This window comes from Gopherus evgoodei, chromosome 8 (assembly GCF_007399415.2).
Source record: "Gopherus evgoodei ecotype Sinaloan lineage chromosome 8, rGopEvg1_v1.p, whole genome shotgun sequence".
NCBI lineage: Eukaryota > Metazoa > Chordata > Testudines > Testudinidae > Gopherus > Gopherus evgoodei.
In genome coordinates, this window is record NC_044329.1 from 4,717,889 (window position 1) to 4,734,342 (window position 16,454).

Genomic DNA, 16,454 nt, shown 5'->3' on the forward strand with positions numbered 1-16,454 from the left:
AACCCATCACAATATATATTACAAGATGGTGACCACTGGCCTGCAAGCTAAGGCAGCGTTATTGGTCCATGTCTTCATCATGGTTAATTTGGACTTCTGCAATTCACTGTACAATGAGTTTAGTCAACAGCTTCATGCACAGAAGGCAATTCATTAATATTCTAGATAAATATTAAATATTTAGTAAGGGAATGAAATATTTGGCCAAGGCTGCTGCATAATTACTAGTTATAACACTAAAGTCCTTTGGAGTTTCATCTCTATCTACTGGCCCCTAGCCATTTAATAATCATTGTCATTTCTTGTGTGTAGCTTAATGAAGTTTCATCTCTTTATATTATCACCGTTTCCTGAGACCAGAATTCCATTATCCCAGAATATTTTAGTCAAATGTTTGTTGTTGTAAAGAATACAAAAAGGAATTCTGACAAACTCTGGTCTATGGATTGTTGTTCCTTTAGTATTTAATTACTGTTGTATCTTGAGAGGACAGGATAGTTACTGTAGATGAATAAAGTCTGTATTGTGCTTTAACTTTTGGAGTGCTTTCAGTTGTCCTTTCTACTGGTACTATTAGAGTGGTGTTCCTTACTCCAACTCCTCTGCAATACAAGTTACATTAGTGGCAGGTTGCAGCAGTGGCTGGAATAGGATTTCACTGCTTGGACATATCAGAATTTCTGTTGACCTAGGGACCAAGAATTCAGTATTATACAGTAATATTTTAAGCCCACGTAATGCAGCTCTGCTATGGGTATCAGCAGCTCTGCAAGGCTTTTGGGGATAAAGCAAGATTCAGTGTATGCAGCTTGGTTGGGAAGCAAGGATGGCTGCAGGAACAGCGAGAGAAACCTGGAGTTTAGGAGTTCCCAGTGCAGATAGTCTGTGCAGGAGGACTGCAGAGTCTTTTGAGCCAGGGAAAGCCTGCAGAGCTTTAGTGATCAATAAAGCTGAAGGTTCCACTAAGGCCAAGAAATAATGGCACCTTGCTTCTACCTAAGGCACTACTCCTGTGGGAGGCTACACCAGCTGTGCTCTTCCTCATCCCAGGGCATTAGCATTGTGTGCAGATAAAAGGACTGCCCGAACCCAAGTTTAAAATGTATAAGCAGTCTCTCCCACCCCCAGCAGCGCAGTCAAGGGTAAACTCAAGTAAATGAGTTTACCCACTTCTCATTTAGGGAATATGGCCTCCAAGACACAATCATCCTTAGACTCCTAAAACAGGTCACCCACAATAACAGCAATGTAAGATTTCTCCAGCTGCACAGAAGACTGCATCCCATCTTGTCAGACACAGGTCTGGCCGTAGTGATCACGCACCTACCTGCCACATTAGATTGTTATAACACATCATACTTGTGGGTGAATCCACAGGCTCTAAGGAACCTCCATTGGTTCAGAATACATCTGCCACCTTGTAATATGCAGATTGACAGGGGCACATCACTTTGGGGTTTGGATCCATGCACTATCTGCCCATGAGCTACCAAGTCCTGGTTTTGATCTTCAGGAGTCTCAATGCACTGGGAGCAAGCTAGCCAAAGATACCCTTCCCCTCGGGGACCACAGACTCAGGCAGCAGGCAGTCAGTAGGAATACGATCAGCTGCCCCGGAACACCCTTTCTAGATGAGCTAAAGCAGGCCATAGATTTACAATTTTTGGACAGCACTGATACTGTGGGGGTGAACAGGGTGTGAGAACCTACACAGAACAGAGAAATAGGCTTAGACTGAACATCCATAGTCACTTAGCTCTTATACAGCACTTTTCATCAGTAGATCTCAAAGCACTTCACAAGGGTGTGAAGTAGCAGTATCATTGATGTAGGAAGTCACCTGGCATCGGAGAAGATTACAATCACAGTAGAAGATGTCATTACAGAAGACCCCAAGAGGAGACAGACTATTAAGCCAAGTAAATTGCTGAAAGAACATGGAACATACAGATAGTAATTTCTACACCCACTTTTCTGACCACAATTTAAAATATTTGGCTGCCTACTGACTTTTGTGCAATTGCAGCACTCTGGGAATGAAGCTGCAAGCTTTGAGAGTCTTACCGACATACCGCAAGGAACTTTCAAAAATATTCAGCTCAGCTTTTGGTGCCTTTTAAACATTTTGACATTCTGTAAGTGACAATGTGGCACTGAAGAAGTACAAATCTAATTTTTAAAGCATGCTTCTTATTCATTTTCATTGCTGCATTGATGTGTTTTATTAGCAAGCTTCTTTGTGTGATGACAGAATTCATTACAGCCTCTATGAAGACAATTGCCAGCTCTTATCTATAAAACTGGAGGGGGGGGGAGTGTGACAGGCATCAGCAAACATGGCTAACTGACAGAATTAGAAAGTTAGCACTGAAGGAAAAACATATATATATGGTAATCAAGGATTTGTCAAGTAATAACTGCAGGACAAAGAAATTCAAAATAGCTGTGTGCCAGCTGAGAGAATGGATGAAATCAATTACCCACATTAGGTGGTTTTAAGTAAGGGATATAGTTAATCTGTATAAGACAACACTAAAAATACACCATTTTAAAATTAAGTGCTTAGTCAACTTTCCTTTCCTGTAAGGCAGGACCGTGTGCCTTCACAAGAATGTTTGTCATGATCTGTTGCCTTTTTCCATATTAAAAACAGAGATGGGATGGTTCTGTGTTTATTCTGAGTGAAGCTGATATTATGTGGAGGTTCCTATCTTCCCTGGCTACCATGACAGTACATATCAAAGTTTAATTTTGATGAGACGTGCTTCAAGGTTCTAGTAGCCATCACTAAAGCTCCTTGAGGGCTACAGATTAAAGCAGTCAGGGCAGCCAGTAGGGCAGCCAGTAGCTCATCTGGTGATCTAATCAGATCTCTTTCCGGAATAATGGAAATAAATATTCACAACTACTGCAATCCTGGGTCTTGAGGGAAGGTGGTCTGGAATCAGGAGAGCTGGAGTCAAATCCTGGCCCCAATGAATTCAATGGGAGTTTTGTAACTGACTGTAATGGCGCCAGGATTTCTCATCTCTGGCTGTGTGATCCTAGGCAGATTAACTCTACAACAGGCAATATTATCCCAGTCTTCTCTGGTAGACTAATGCCTGCTTCATTCACTATCTGCAATTTAGAACTTGTGATGGATTGTGATAGGAAAACAAAGTAATATTTCACCCCTTCTCCACTATCCTCATGTTATGTTAGTACATTCTCTGTCTGCTGCTCCAAGTAGCAATGTCATACAAGATTCTAGGAAAAAAACAGTACTGTTACAGTATAATTCCAAACTATCTGGATGTACAAAGTCTACAATTTCCAGAGAACGTGGCAGAATGACCACATGCTGCCTCACAGAGAACTGAGAAGCAGCAAAGGGATCAGCCAGACCTTGGAAAGAAAGCCAACCTTCTACTACCTACAAGGGAAATAGGAACGTAAGGGATAAGTGGGTGGAGGGGAGAGTGGGTTGCTGTCTCTGAGGCAGGTGGGAGGGAAAAGGGGCATTGGATAGATCAGGGAGTTCTCTGTACAGGAGGAAGAAGGTAAGAGCAAAGGAAGCAATAGGAAAGAGCAAATGAGTAGATCTCAGCCCCACTTACTGTGAGCATGAGCCACCCCCAAAGCTGCAACTTATTTCTCTAGAGGGGGGATTAAAATAGCAAAAAAATTTGGAATGATGTGTGACACTGCACAGAGCCGTTCCCTACTGCAGCAGTCATCATCGGTGGGGCCCCTTCCCCTCATCTGGAGTATCTGACACATTGACAACAGCCCTGTCCAGTATCCCCTTCTGGGGTGTTTTCCACCTTTCTGCTGGTGTTTGGTAGGAAACTAGTTTGCCGCCTGATCCAGGCTTCATTTGGTAGCCAGGGATGAACAGAGACCGCAATGCTAGGTGATAAACAGAGATCGACTCTGCCTTTCAAAGGAGTGGGAGAAGGGAAAGAGGCTGCCCTTTATCCAAAGCCGAGCCCCTCCAGAATTAAGAGAAAGCAGTAGAATGCCTGGCCTGTTTCACTGTAGGCAAACATGTGAGCTGCTGGAGAGTTGCCTGAATACATGCTCAGAATAAGCAGGGAAGGCTAACAATGAGTGCTAATTTGAGCCATAAAACTAGCAACATTGTCAGATGCAACCCCTTTGCAGCTGTGCCCTGTGCTGAGCACCTGCAGCGGGGCCAACGGTGAAACGTAAATCAGAAACATGCCGCTAACGTAGGAGGCGGGGTGGCAGGAGGGAAGCAGACACTAATCATGCAGATGGCAACTGCGGAGTATTTGGACTTATTGTAAAACGTGCAACCTGTGTTGTGCTGTGGAAACTGGAATGTGTCCATATTTGATGCTTCTGGAGGAGGGCTTAGAGAAGCGCAGCAATTTGTGATCACCAGAATAAACACAAGAGGCACTATCTGTGAGTGAGGTAAGGAGACACGACAGCATGGGCACTAGAGTAGGGCCATATCTACACTAGCAAGGTTGCAGATGCAGCTGTTCAATCGCTTGTGTAGCTGCTCTATGCAGGTGAGAGAGAGCTCTCCCACCGACAGTGCTGTCCACATCAGCGCTTCTGGCCACGTAACTTACGTTGCTCGGGTGTGTGGTTTTCTCCCATCCCTGATGGGGACATAAGTTATACAGACAAAAGTGGTAGTGTAGACATAGCCTTACTAACCAAAGAGAAGCAGAAGAGAGATTTCTAGGGCCCTCATCCTTGTGATCACCAGAATGGGAATGGCTGACCTGGTGTGGGTACTGTATTATGCAAGTTGGTGCGAGGATACAAACTCCTCTCATTGGTGATGGGCTGGGGAGGAAAAAAGAACAGAAAACAGGAAGGGAGATATATATATTTTTTAATGAACACTTTCCTCTTGGTTCCTACAGGAGACTGAATATTGAGATAGACAGATGGCTCCTTGGCCTGTGTGTGGCAATTCCTGTTTGTTTTAAGGGATGGAGGAAGTCACAGGAAAAGGAGGCCAGCTAGGAAGTCAGTGTGTGATGTTCTGACTGCAACCAGGGATCTGACTGGAATGAGGGGCAACTACTTCCTGCTATTTAATATTTGTGCTTTTTTCACTATTTAAGAAGAAAAATCCAGCCACCAGTGGTCTTTTTCACCAAACAAGCACAAAAAAGACCAGTTTCCACTCCCTTTTCCCTTATTCTACTATCACTGTGTCCATGGGCCTGCTCTGCTATCTAGCCCAACAAATAAACAAATCTGTTGAAATTATAAAAATAAAAAGCATATTCTGCCGACCCTAATAATAAATAATCCTAAGGTAGATATCTTAGCTTTAAGATCAGGGTCTTAATTATTTGACCATGTCCCTTTTGCCAAGAAATGTCATAGCTTCAAAATTCTATCTGCATGTCTTATTATGAACAAACCTTCTATTCTTGTAATTCCAGCACAATTATTAAATCAATGAGCCACAGATGAATGTATCAATTTATCTTAATTTCTGAAATACAGTGAGCGTCTTTCAGTTAAAACTTCATTTTCTGTCACAAAGAAAGAAAAGGGTCTTTGCTGAGATTAATTAGAGTAAATTTAGCCCTTCATAAATTACCCTCTGGACTGAAATAAAACACACTGCGTTTCAGAGAGAATAAGCAAACAGATGAATGAAGTAGTCTCGTTTCCTGTAGATCAAGCAGTGTGACTGTCTGCTGGAGCATGAGACAAACAAAGGGACTGCATAGCCACTGTCATCGTTCTTGGAAACCAGCATTTTCAAAAGGGGACCAAGAGAAAGAAGATGAATACTGCCTCTGCCCTCTCCTGCAGAGAATTACAATATTACACAATTTCATTGCACAACACTGAAAGGGATAAATGGATCCAACTGTAATGGAATCTCCAAGGAGAGATTTCCCGCCCCCCCCCCCCCCAGTAGAGAAGACAAGAGACCTCCAATACGGCTTTATTACTTAGCCTTTTGTAAACAAACAATAAGAGGACAATATCATTTATAGTGTGATAACTGCCAGATGAACAGACTTTGATAGGTCTTTAAACAGCATAAAGTCGTGCAGATTTGTGAAACTACTTGGTGAAAGAAACAAAGAAGATATGAACTGAAGTAGGGATTCTGGCTGCCTAAGCTGAACTATGCATTGTTTCATGGTCATTGCTGCAGTCTGCTGGACCCATACTGATGCCAGGTAGTTTCTTTCAGTCGCACCTAGGACTATAAAAATCAAAATGCTAATGCAATCTGTTAAAGGAAAATTGCAGATTAAACCACAACTGAGTTAAACGCAGATATGGAGTTGAATACCCTCTAGGGTGTAAGGGGGCATTCTGTACAGAAATACATTTTCACTAACCTTTAAAAATTCATTCCCTCTATTTATGAAATCCACTGCCACTTCCAGATTCTCAGGATGCATCATTTCATGGCAACACAGATAACAGGAGTCTCATCGGTCGCAATGACACCACTTTTGCTCAACAAATTCATGCACCACACAGACCTGTGTCTTGGGCTCAGGCAATCAGCAGTGATTAGCAGAACCTTCCCCAAGCCAGGTGAGCCATCATCATCAGCCACTTACTTTTCCAAATGTTTGGGGCTTATGAGTAATGAGAGTGGTCTCAGTCTAGCTCTTAGCAGTCAGAACGGGTTGGTTAGAGACTAAACCACTCAACTCTGACTTCTCTAATTCAGGACTGAAACCACCAACTAGTAAGTGTGGAGATGTCTGCATAGCCACTGCCCATACTGTGCCCATTCTGTGAAAAGAAGCCTTCATTCATCAGAGCCTAATGAGCCAACATTTTTAATGAGTTCTACAGTGAGAAAACAAAATGAAGCCAGAGTTCTGCAGATGTCAGCAAGGAGAAAACATATCAATGTGAGAGGTGAGAATTTTCACACACTTCCATGGCTTCAGAAGAATGGAATATTATAAAAGATATAAGTATCTCAACAGCATTAAAGCATGGCCAACAGAGTATTTCCCTATGTCATCCTCAAATGTCTACGTGTTTAACAGTCACAACTGAGATAAAAAATAGCCTCATTCACATGAAATGAGCATTGTCAGAGCCTCAGAAACATGCACTGCCATCCTGGATTGGACCAGTTCTCCATCTAGACCAGAATCTGGCCTTTGGCAGCAGTTGGGCATTTCAGAGGAAATGCAAGAAAACTCATGGCAAGGAGAAACGTCTTCTTAATATACATTAGATCTCAGTTTGTGCCCTGAAGCATGACAGTTTATATTTATTTAGAGGTAAAAAAATTGCAATATAACTATGTTCTTACTGTCCATATATATGCCTAACCCTCTTAAGAATCCTACTAAACTCCTGTTCAGTATTTTCCAATCCAATATTACACACACACACAGCGGTTGCAAAGTCAAGCACCCAGGAGTTAGGAAATGCCAGAACTACAGTTGCCTGTGCAATCTCAGTTCAGCCTCCTTGTGTTTATGCATTCTGTTAGTCTAATTACATGATCACATACTACTTTTTCCACAGGATCTTTGCTTCATTCAGTGCAGACGATGGGCCCACTCTAGAGATGAATCAGGTTAGATCCAGGATTGGCGCAGGACAAGGGATGTGCTGGCCGCCCTTCCAGTAGCCCCCATTGGCCTAGAGCGGCGAACCGCGGCCAGTGGGAGCTGCGATCGGCCGAACCTGTGGATGCAGCAGGTAAACAAACTGGCCTGGCCTGCCAGGCTGCTTACCCTGGTGGGCCATGTGCCAAACGTTGCCGAACCCTGGGTTAGATAGTAAACGAGACAGTCTGTAGGACTAACTGTGTCCTTTACAGATAAAGTTGGAAGGATCCCCTTCCTTTCATCCTCCCACTGATTCCAAGTTCCAATCTCCCAATCTCCTTGTCCAGCCAGTGCCATTCTCCACACTTCTCCTCGTCCAATCTCAGTGTTCTCACATTCCTCCTGCATTTCTCTCACCAGCTCTCAGTCCTTTCCCTCCCACCGATCTCCTCCAGCCCCAATCTACTTCCTTCCCTCCCTCCCCTAGTTCAGCTTTCGTCTCCTCTGCTTTCAACATAGATGGCTTTATTCTTCAGCAGGCGGTACCACTGAGTGCACAGGAGACAGACTCCCTGCTCTCAGTTCCAGCGCAGAGCCCCATTTTGGCCTGCAGCGGCTGGTAGCAACCATTACAGGAGAAGCCCAGCTTCGCTCCTGTGGCCCTGGCCTTGAGGGAGCACTCATCTGCTCTGTGGAGATGGTCCATATGCAGTGTGGTCAGCACTAGAAGTAGTGAGGGAATGGAGCATGCTCAGTGAGGATGGAATCTTTGGAAATTTTAGCTGCTAAAGACCAAAAGTCTGAGATGTGTGATTTTTCAAAGGCTTCTAACTTGGCCAAATTGGTTTTCCTTGTGAAAATCCACCCAAAAAGTACATCCCTAAAGTTCTGTTCCAAAGTATGGGGACGCTAGAGCTTTTCAAAGAAACTGGTGCCAGACACCTGTTTTAAACACGGGCAAAATGTATTTTCCCCTAACCTAGTTCCTGAACGCAACTGAACTATTTTGGCTGGAATTTTCCAGAAAGCATCATCCTAAGGAAGATACTCTGGCATGGAGAATTCCAGCACAAGCAGTTAAAGTTTGAAAGAGTTATAAGCAACTGAAAACAGGACCTTGTAATGAGAAATGTCAAGCAACCTTACTAATAGGTGGAACTACAAACCTCGCTTATACTGAATACTGGTCCTAAAATGGATCCTGTGGCACCACACAGGCAATATTTTATCACATTGCAAATTGACTATCACTACTGCTTTGTTTTCCGTGTCTTAGCCAGTTTAATTCACAACAGTGCTATCCCTTTTAACTACTTACAGCCACCCATACCTTTCAAATGTCTTGTTACATATACACAAGAGATAACTTGTGCTCCATGCCTCAGAGAACTGCTTAGTTTTCAAAATCTTTTCAAAGCAAAAGTAATTTTCAGAGAACATAGCTCACCTTAAAAGATATTTCATACTGTTCTCCTCCCCATATCTCCAGACCTGCATCATACCCTCCCAGCTCCCAGAACCACTTTCTATCGACTGCAAACAATCCTCCAGCCATTACAGGAGACCTTAAGGAAAAACCAGACTCCGTATTACAAACATATTCAAGATACAGCATTCCAGCTGAACATTAAGAAAAACAAGATTCCATTAATATTTCTCTCACCACCCACTCCTAGTGCCTCTGCACCTCTGTCAGAGCATCCACCAGTTGCCCTTGCTTTACAACCCTTTCCCACTCCTTGCAACCCAGGAGGATTGGACAGGGCTCCCTTCGGAACCAGTCAACGCCACTCCTCATATTGGCTACTTGGTTCACTGTTGAGTGACACAAGGAATTCCCTCTTCTGGAGGGACCCCCTACATATTACATATGCAGTCCTCCTTGCCCTGCCAGCCTGGGAAGAAAGAGCCTGGAAATCAAGTTTCTTAGTATGATTGCTAAGTTACTGGGCTTGCAATCAAAAGGTGGATCTTCAGTTTTTTGATGCAGAAATTTGACACAATTCTATTGCCCTTTACGGCTGGCAGGCACAGCACAACAAAACTGTTTGATCCCAAATGATTGTTTCTGTAATCCACAACAATCATCAAAATTGGTTTAATTATTCTACAGGGTTTTACCTGAGAATGACATATGAGCTATTTGTTAGTGTCCCTAATGTCATGTCACAAACTTATGTTCCAAGGATCTTGGTAACAGATGACTATATTAGACATTCCAATTTTCATTAACTAAACTTCTGCAGAGACTAGGTCTCCAAAATGTGTCCAGAGTTCTTGGTCTAAATGAAACGTATTACCCAACAAAACAAATAGCTGCTAGCGGAGTGTGGCTTATCACCAGCTTGTGACTCCCAGTACAACAAGGCATAAACAACCTTGTAACAGGGCACCTTTAGTTAGCCATCTATTATCACTCTGCATTTCAATAACTTACTCAAAGGGATCACTAGGATCAGGTTTCTGTAATTCAGGAGGGATAGGGATCCGCTTGTAATACATCTCCCAGTCAAATGCCCCTCGCATCGCATCTCCAGCTTGGGTCTCATATCCAAAGTGGTCATGGTCAATGACGTCAATCATTGGGCACACAATAGTCTTGCGATTCCGAGCAATGCGGTCTGAGGATCACAAAGAAAAAGTTAGCAAGCATGTAGCTAGTGGTCCCTTTCACCAGTAGTTACAAGGAAAGTATCCACAGGTATGAAGCCAATATTAAAACAAGAGCCGACTATCTCATCACCACAGAACAACCACCATACAACTAGTTATAATTCTAATACCAAAGTCCAACTTTAATGCATCACTAAACGCTTTCAGATCTAGAGAAGCTGTCTCATTACAGAACGGGTGATTTTTCTGCTTTGTTGTTTTTATTTTTTCCTTAAAAACTGCATGTCGATTCAGTATATATGAGCATGAGGAACCAATTACATGGGCCAGAATTAGGTTAGAATTCTATTTTCCACGTAATGTGCATCTCAGTTCTGACCTGTACTATTGCTTCCCCTCAAACTAAAAGGGCAAGTCTGCATTGCAATCATAGGATGAAACTGCAGCTTTTGTAGACATACCTGAGCTAGCTTTAATCTAGCCAGCTTGGGCACAGGTGGCAGTGAAGATACAGCAACACAGGTGTCAGCATGGGCTAGCCAATTAAGTAATTACCCAGGGTCTGGGTGAGCATGTACAGTCCATATTGCAGCTGCACTGCTACCATTACCTGACCTAGCCAGGTATATCTATATGAGCTGCAGTTGCATCCCATGACTGCAGAGTAAACATATCCTAAATCTTTTCTTGGACAGAGGCTCCATGTTACACCATTATCTGGTGTGATATCTATTTATGACATCAACCAATTCTTTATCCTAAGTTAAATCTACATGATATAGAAAAATTAGGCACTCGCTCCAGTAATAGCCACCCTATGGTTTGAGAGAGAAACTGAACACATCCCAAATGGAAACAAAAAACCTAGCTATCTCCCCGCCCTTCTCAGTGGTTCCCTGCCACTTAAAATGCCAGATGAAACAGACGGACTTGCATGTTCTAAGGACTTTGCAGAGTCCACAAAACTCATTTTAACAAGTGGCCTGGATGTGACCCCCTTCTGCATTGGTTGAAAGCTAGTGCAATAACCCATTATGCCACCTAACCCCAATAAGCTTTGAAGTGTTGTGCCAGAATCTGGCAGGAAGCGATTCAGACTAATAGCATAACTAATCTTGGCAGGCTCGAGAAACGTACATCTGCGCCTCCCCTCAGTCTTTAATTCCAGCTGAAAATACTGAGAGGGGATTAGTTCCAACCTAGACATCTGGAACTTCTTCAATATTCATTTTAACAACAAATTTTTTTAACTAAAAGTTAACTTTAAGAACCAAAGTGACAGATAATATATTTTAGATTCCAAGGAACATTTGGAACAAAAATGTTTTATGTTTTTAAATTGAAGCATACTGTACATGATCTCATTTAAAAGGCATTTGGACTACTTTTGTTTCCATTCCCCGGGGCTCAGGAAGTCGCAAATGTTTTACACCATGCAGAATTAATACCAGATACACAAATTGACAGGCTGTGAAAGTAACAGCATTGCTCTATGAGAATCCAGAAGACCATTTTATTTCAGCTTGTGACTGCATTTTTCTTTACCTCTTGGTGTGTATTGTCATTATTTGCTAGACAGATGCCAAGTTTCACACCAGAGGTGGCTGCATTCCAATGGAACATATGTCACTTGAAATAGGCTTGTAGAGCAATCTGATATTCTTCAGGATTCAAGATGCTACATCAGGGGTAGGCAAGCTATGGCACAGGTGCCGAAGGCAGCATGCAAGCTGATTTTCAGTGGCACTCACATTGCCTGAGTCCTGGCCACCAGTCCGGGGGCTCTGCATTTTAATTTAATTTTAAATAAGGTTCTTAAACATTCTGAAACCTTATTTACTTTTCATACCACAATACTTTAGTCATATAGTTTAGACATAGAAAAAGACCTTCTAAAAAGGTTAAAATGTATTATTGGCACGTGAAACCTTAAATTAGAGTGAATAAATGAAGACTTGGCACACCACTTCTGAAAGGTTGCTGACCCCTGTGCTACATAAACTGCACTGCAGCCTTAAGTAAACTGGATACTCCTAGATGCCCACTGGAAGTCATGTGGCTGGTTTAGTGAGCACAGTCCTTCTGGTCCTACAAGTGTCCCGAGTCCAAATCCTGGCACATGCAAAACACCCAGGTTGAGTGGTCTCATCCCACTTTGTATCTGGGCATTGCACAAAACTAACTTTCAGTTAGGCACAAGTAGTCTCTCATCTAAAAGTAGGTCCAGAATTAGATTAGTAGGGGAGTGGGGTGCTGCAGGTCAGAATTAAGATGCACAGGAAAAAGAGCCAGTTCCCTTGAAAAAAGAGAGCATTGTTCATTTAATAAAATACATGCAGATGAATTTATTTTATGAAACTGCAATCCTGTTAAAGACTATTTTAAAGACCACTTTGTAAAGGATCTCACACATTCTAGGTGTACATAGCAGCAGTTCATATTATCCACAAAAAATGACTTTCCACATGCTTGCAGATTAAATATATTTCCATAGAAACAGTCAAGAGCTATTTGAAAACTACAAGCTTAGCTTTATGTCCTACAACTAATTTCTCTTTACGAGCTGCTAAATGATTACATGAATGGTTTCCTCTTCCAGCAAACTTTTAATTATGCAAGAGTTCTCTGCTTTTAATTAAAAAAAACTGTTTTGAGGGAAATTTTGTGTTTTAGGACTCTTGCATAGAGAAATGCATTGTACTGAAGATTACAGGTCACTGACAGCTCTCCCAGGATTTTCTTTAGAAAGTCAGTTTTCCAAATAGTCGTTTATTTTCTCCTTTGGACATTTTTGAATGAGAAGACAGCAGCTTGAACATACAATAAACCATATGCCGACATCTGTCACCAGGTTTTTACCAGGCTGAAGATCAGTGTTGGGAAACACTTCAAACAACCTCCTTACCTAGCAGAGGTGGCAGCCAGTTCACATTGGCCTCGCAGTGAGAATCCAAGAATGTGATCACATCTCCTATTGCCACAGAGGCCCCCAGCATGCGAGTTCTTATTAGCCCTTCTCTCTTCTTGGTGCGCAGGATTCGGACATTTGGGAACTGGGCCATGTAGTCTTCCAAACGTTTCTTCAGGTGTTCTGGGTAAAAGAGTAAAGTTAAAGAAGGTAACAATCACTCCTTTTGAACACGGTATTGAGTAGCCCTTAACTAACAGGAAAGAGTGTCCAGGCAAGATGGAAGAAGTATGAGTCATCTTTGAACTGTGGGTTCAAAGTTTGCTCATGGATCTGGATCTCTGAAGTTTCCATGAACTCAGAAAGAGAACAAACGGATGGAGGAGATTAAGACTAGAAAGAAGCTGTGAGACAAGAGAATACACAACAAAGCAAAAGCTAATTAACAGAACCTTGGGATAACAATGGAACTATTGACCAATAGCAAGGATGCTCATGAAAGTAGGAGCCCAAGCTTTCTCAGGAACTGGATCTGGATTAAGTAACTCACTATGCCACAAAAGCACAAAAAGAGCACTCTCAGAATGGTATACAACATTTACTGAATTAGTTTTTCCTGAATTTCTTCAGGCACTCAAAACACATCCACTCTCACACAAATATATACAAGCAAAAAAAAAAAACCACCCCCCCACCCTCACAACCTAGTGATGTTGATTCTACAAGCTGGAAAGGTTTAGAGATCATTACTGAATACACTGCCCCTATGTTCACTACTTTCACAAAACTAGGATACATTTTGTACAAAATGTGCCTTGTGAGATACCATTTGAAAACTCAATCTATTGAACATCATCCTGGTAAAACGCATGTAGCAACGTCATACGTAAAGTTAAGATTCTACTGTATAACATTGCTGAGACATGCTCCGAGTTCAGAAAAACCAGTCCAAATCAGCTTTTCCAGAAACAAAAGGTTAGCCAGTACCTGATGCAGGTGTCAATATAACCAAGTGGGCTATTTCTGGGCTTTTGGCCAGAAAGAGGGGTGGGAGTGAGACATTTACATCTTGGCAAACAACTTTGCAGTCACCTGAACACCAGCTGGAGATGATTCTCAAAGAAGAGAAATACTATAAGAAGGGAGAACAGAGGATACAAAATCACCTCTCCTCCCTCACTTCTACTCATAGCATAAACAATGTCTGAAAGACAAAATGAGCATCAGTGAGTTGGGGGAGGGATCCCGGCTGAAGAATCCAGCCAGACTGCTGTGATCATGTGGTGAGGAAAACCTTTTTGCTTTAAGTTCACTCAGCTTGTTAAATTAGGTTTTAGTTTGCATTTTACCTTTTATTTCTTTGTAACCAATTCTCTCTTTTATGCCTCATTACTTATAATCACTTAAAATATAGCTTTCTGTAGTTAATAAACTTATTGTATTGTCTCATCTAAACCAGTGTGTGTTTGGACTGAAGTGTCTGGAACCTCCATTTGAGATAAGAGTCTGTGCATATCATGTCTATCGATGAAATGGACTTTCTATGAGCTTGTACTGCACAGAAGGAAAGAGCTGGGCACATTTCTGGGGACAAGTCTGGGACAGGGAATTTGCTGGTGTCATTCTGCAATATAATTCAGGAGTGGCTGGCTAAAATCAGTCCCAGTTGAATTATATTAATGATTTTGCATGCTAGAGTGTATGTAAACAGAACAGGAGTAGTTGTTCTCACAGCAAAGCATGTAAAAGGCACCTCAATTGGAGAGTTGAGGGGACACAGTTGTCCAACAGTCCTGGGGAATGGCACAACAAGTTCCTACACAGATGAATCAGCTCAGCTAGCCAAGGATTACGCCCCCTGCCCCAATCTTAATCTAGTTATACTGCTTACAATTTGGTGCCCAGAAGGCAAATTTATTCCCTTTGTGTATCTTGGATTTTATTTTGCAGGGGGGGCGGGGGTCAAAGGTGGAGATAATCTTGGGAGTTACAAAATACTTCGCATCTCACCTTTGATGCCTCCAGCAGCTGCAGTCACTCAGAACTAGCCAAAATCTGCTCTTGAATTCCCTTAAAATATTTTTAGAGTATTCCTTGTGCAAACTTGACATTTTTCTTTCTTCAGAGCCCAGTTTTAAATCTCCAACAGCTTTAATAAGACCAAACTCATTTTGGTGTGTGTCTGATATATCTGTGCAGCTGGAGCAATTAAAATAATTAAAAAAATTAAAAACAGGTTGGTCTGCTTAGTAAAATCTTTACTAATTATTGCTTTCTAGCTAAGGCTAATACCCTTCCCTCACCCTTTTCAAGTAACTTTTGAACAGATCCTCTGCAGCAACCAGGAATCAATTTTCTCTAATTGAATGGATAAATCTTTCCCAAAAGGAACTCTCTGGGAGACCAGATAAGATATTAACACTCATTCCTCATGCAGCATTGTGTAGGCAGTGACTGTTAATTAAAAAAATAGTAAAAACCCCACAACCATCACTCATTTAATGCAGCCGTATCATTCCTTGCCATAATTGGAAAGAAAAAATTCCCCACTCTATGTCCAAAAGAGTTACCCAAAACCAAGTTCAAGGTATAAACTGTACCTTGATTCCAGGACTCTAAAATCAGAGTAAGATAATCATCATCAAAACAGCTGATTTATTTTATTACTATGTAACTCAGTAATGAAGAGAAAAGCAGGAGCTATGCATCTGATCCTCCCAATATTGACTTCATAGGACTGCAGTGTTTTCAGAATCGGCCCCTATGGTAATTACTGCATCTAAATCAGTTTCCTCCACAATACATTAGCGGGTCTTGAAAAACTGCTGAAATTTCATAGAATCTTAAATGTTAAGAGGTATTTATACAGTCTCATTATTTATGATGCGGCACAGGTGACTAAAACAAACATCTTAAAGCATTTGTGCCTGCTGTTTATCTTCCACTGGCATTCCAATGCCTTGTATGCACTAGCATTTTCTTCATGTCTTACAGTTGTTCTACAAATCAGTGCAGTTTCACCAGCTGTGGCACTTGCTGACACACTAGTGAAGACCAGCTTCCAGCATTTCCACATCACATTACCTACGATGCTGAGAGACGAATCCATTAAAGGCAGCCAAATCTATTCTAGCACTCGCTTTGGTGGAGCTGAACTAGGAATTACAGCAAGCATGGAACAATTGAAGAATGTAGCATAGGCATATTTCTCCATAGGAGATGTGATACTTGTTTCTATAGTAAACATGATGTCAAAGAGAGATGGATAATTAGCAACAGCTAATAAATGAACAGTGAAGAATTAAGAACACTTTATGTGACGTTACTCTGCTAGGATAAGAAAGAGAAAGGATATACGAGTAGCCAAATTTCCAGAAGACATCAGCTGTTCTAATCCATCTAGATTCCCA

At 41.9% G+C, this 16,454-nt stretch overlaps 1 protein-coding gene across 2 annotated transcripts in view; it reads right to left on the reverse strand.

Annotated features, from left to right (window-relative positions):
• The window catches only part of GALNT10 (polypeptide N-acetylgalactosaminyltransferase 10), a 118,059-nt gene that overhangs the window by 15,056 nt on the left and 86,549 nt on the right, over positions 1–16,454 (reverse strand). For both annotated transcript variants that reach the window (XM_030571774.1, XM_030571775.1), the window contains exons 5-7: positions 13,042–13,227; positions 9,961–10,144; positions 8,971–9,088 (exon numbers count right to left, since the gene is read on the reverse strand). In XM_030571774.1, coding sequence (XP_030427634.1) covers positions 8,971–9,088; positions 9,961–10,144; positions 13,042–13,227 — 488 coding nt within the window. The remainder of the gene's footprint in view (positions 1–8,970; positions 9,089–9,960; positions 10,145–13,041; positions 13,228–16,454) is intronic.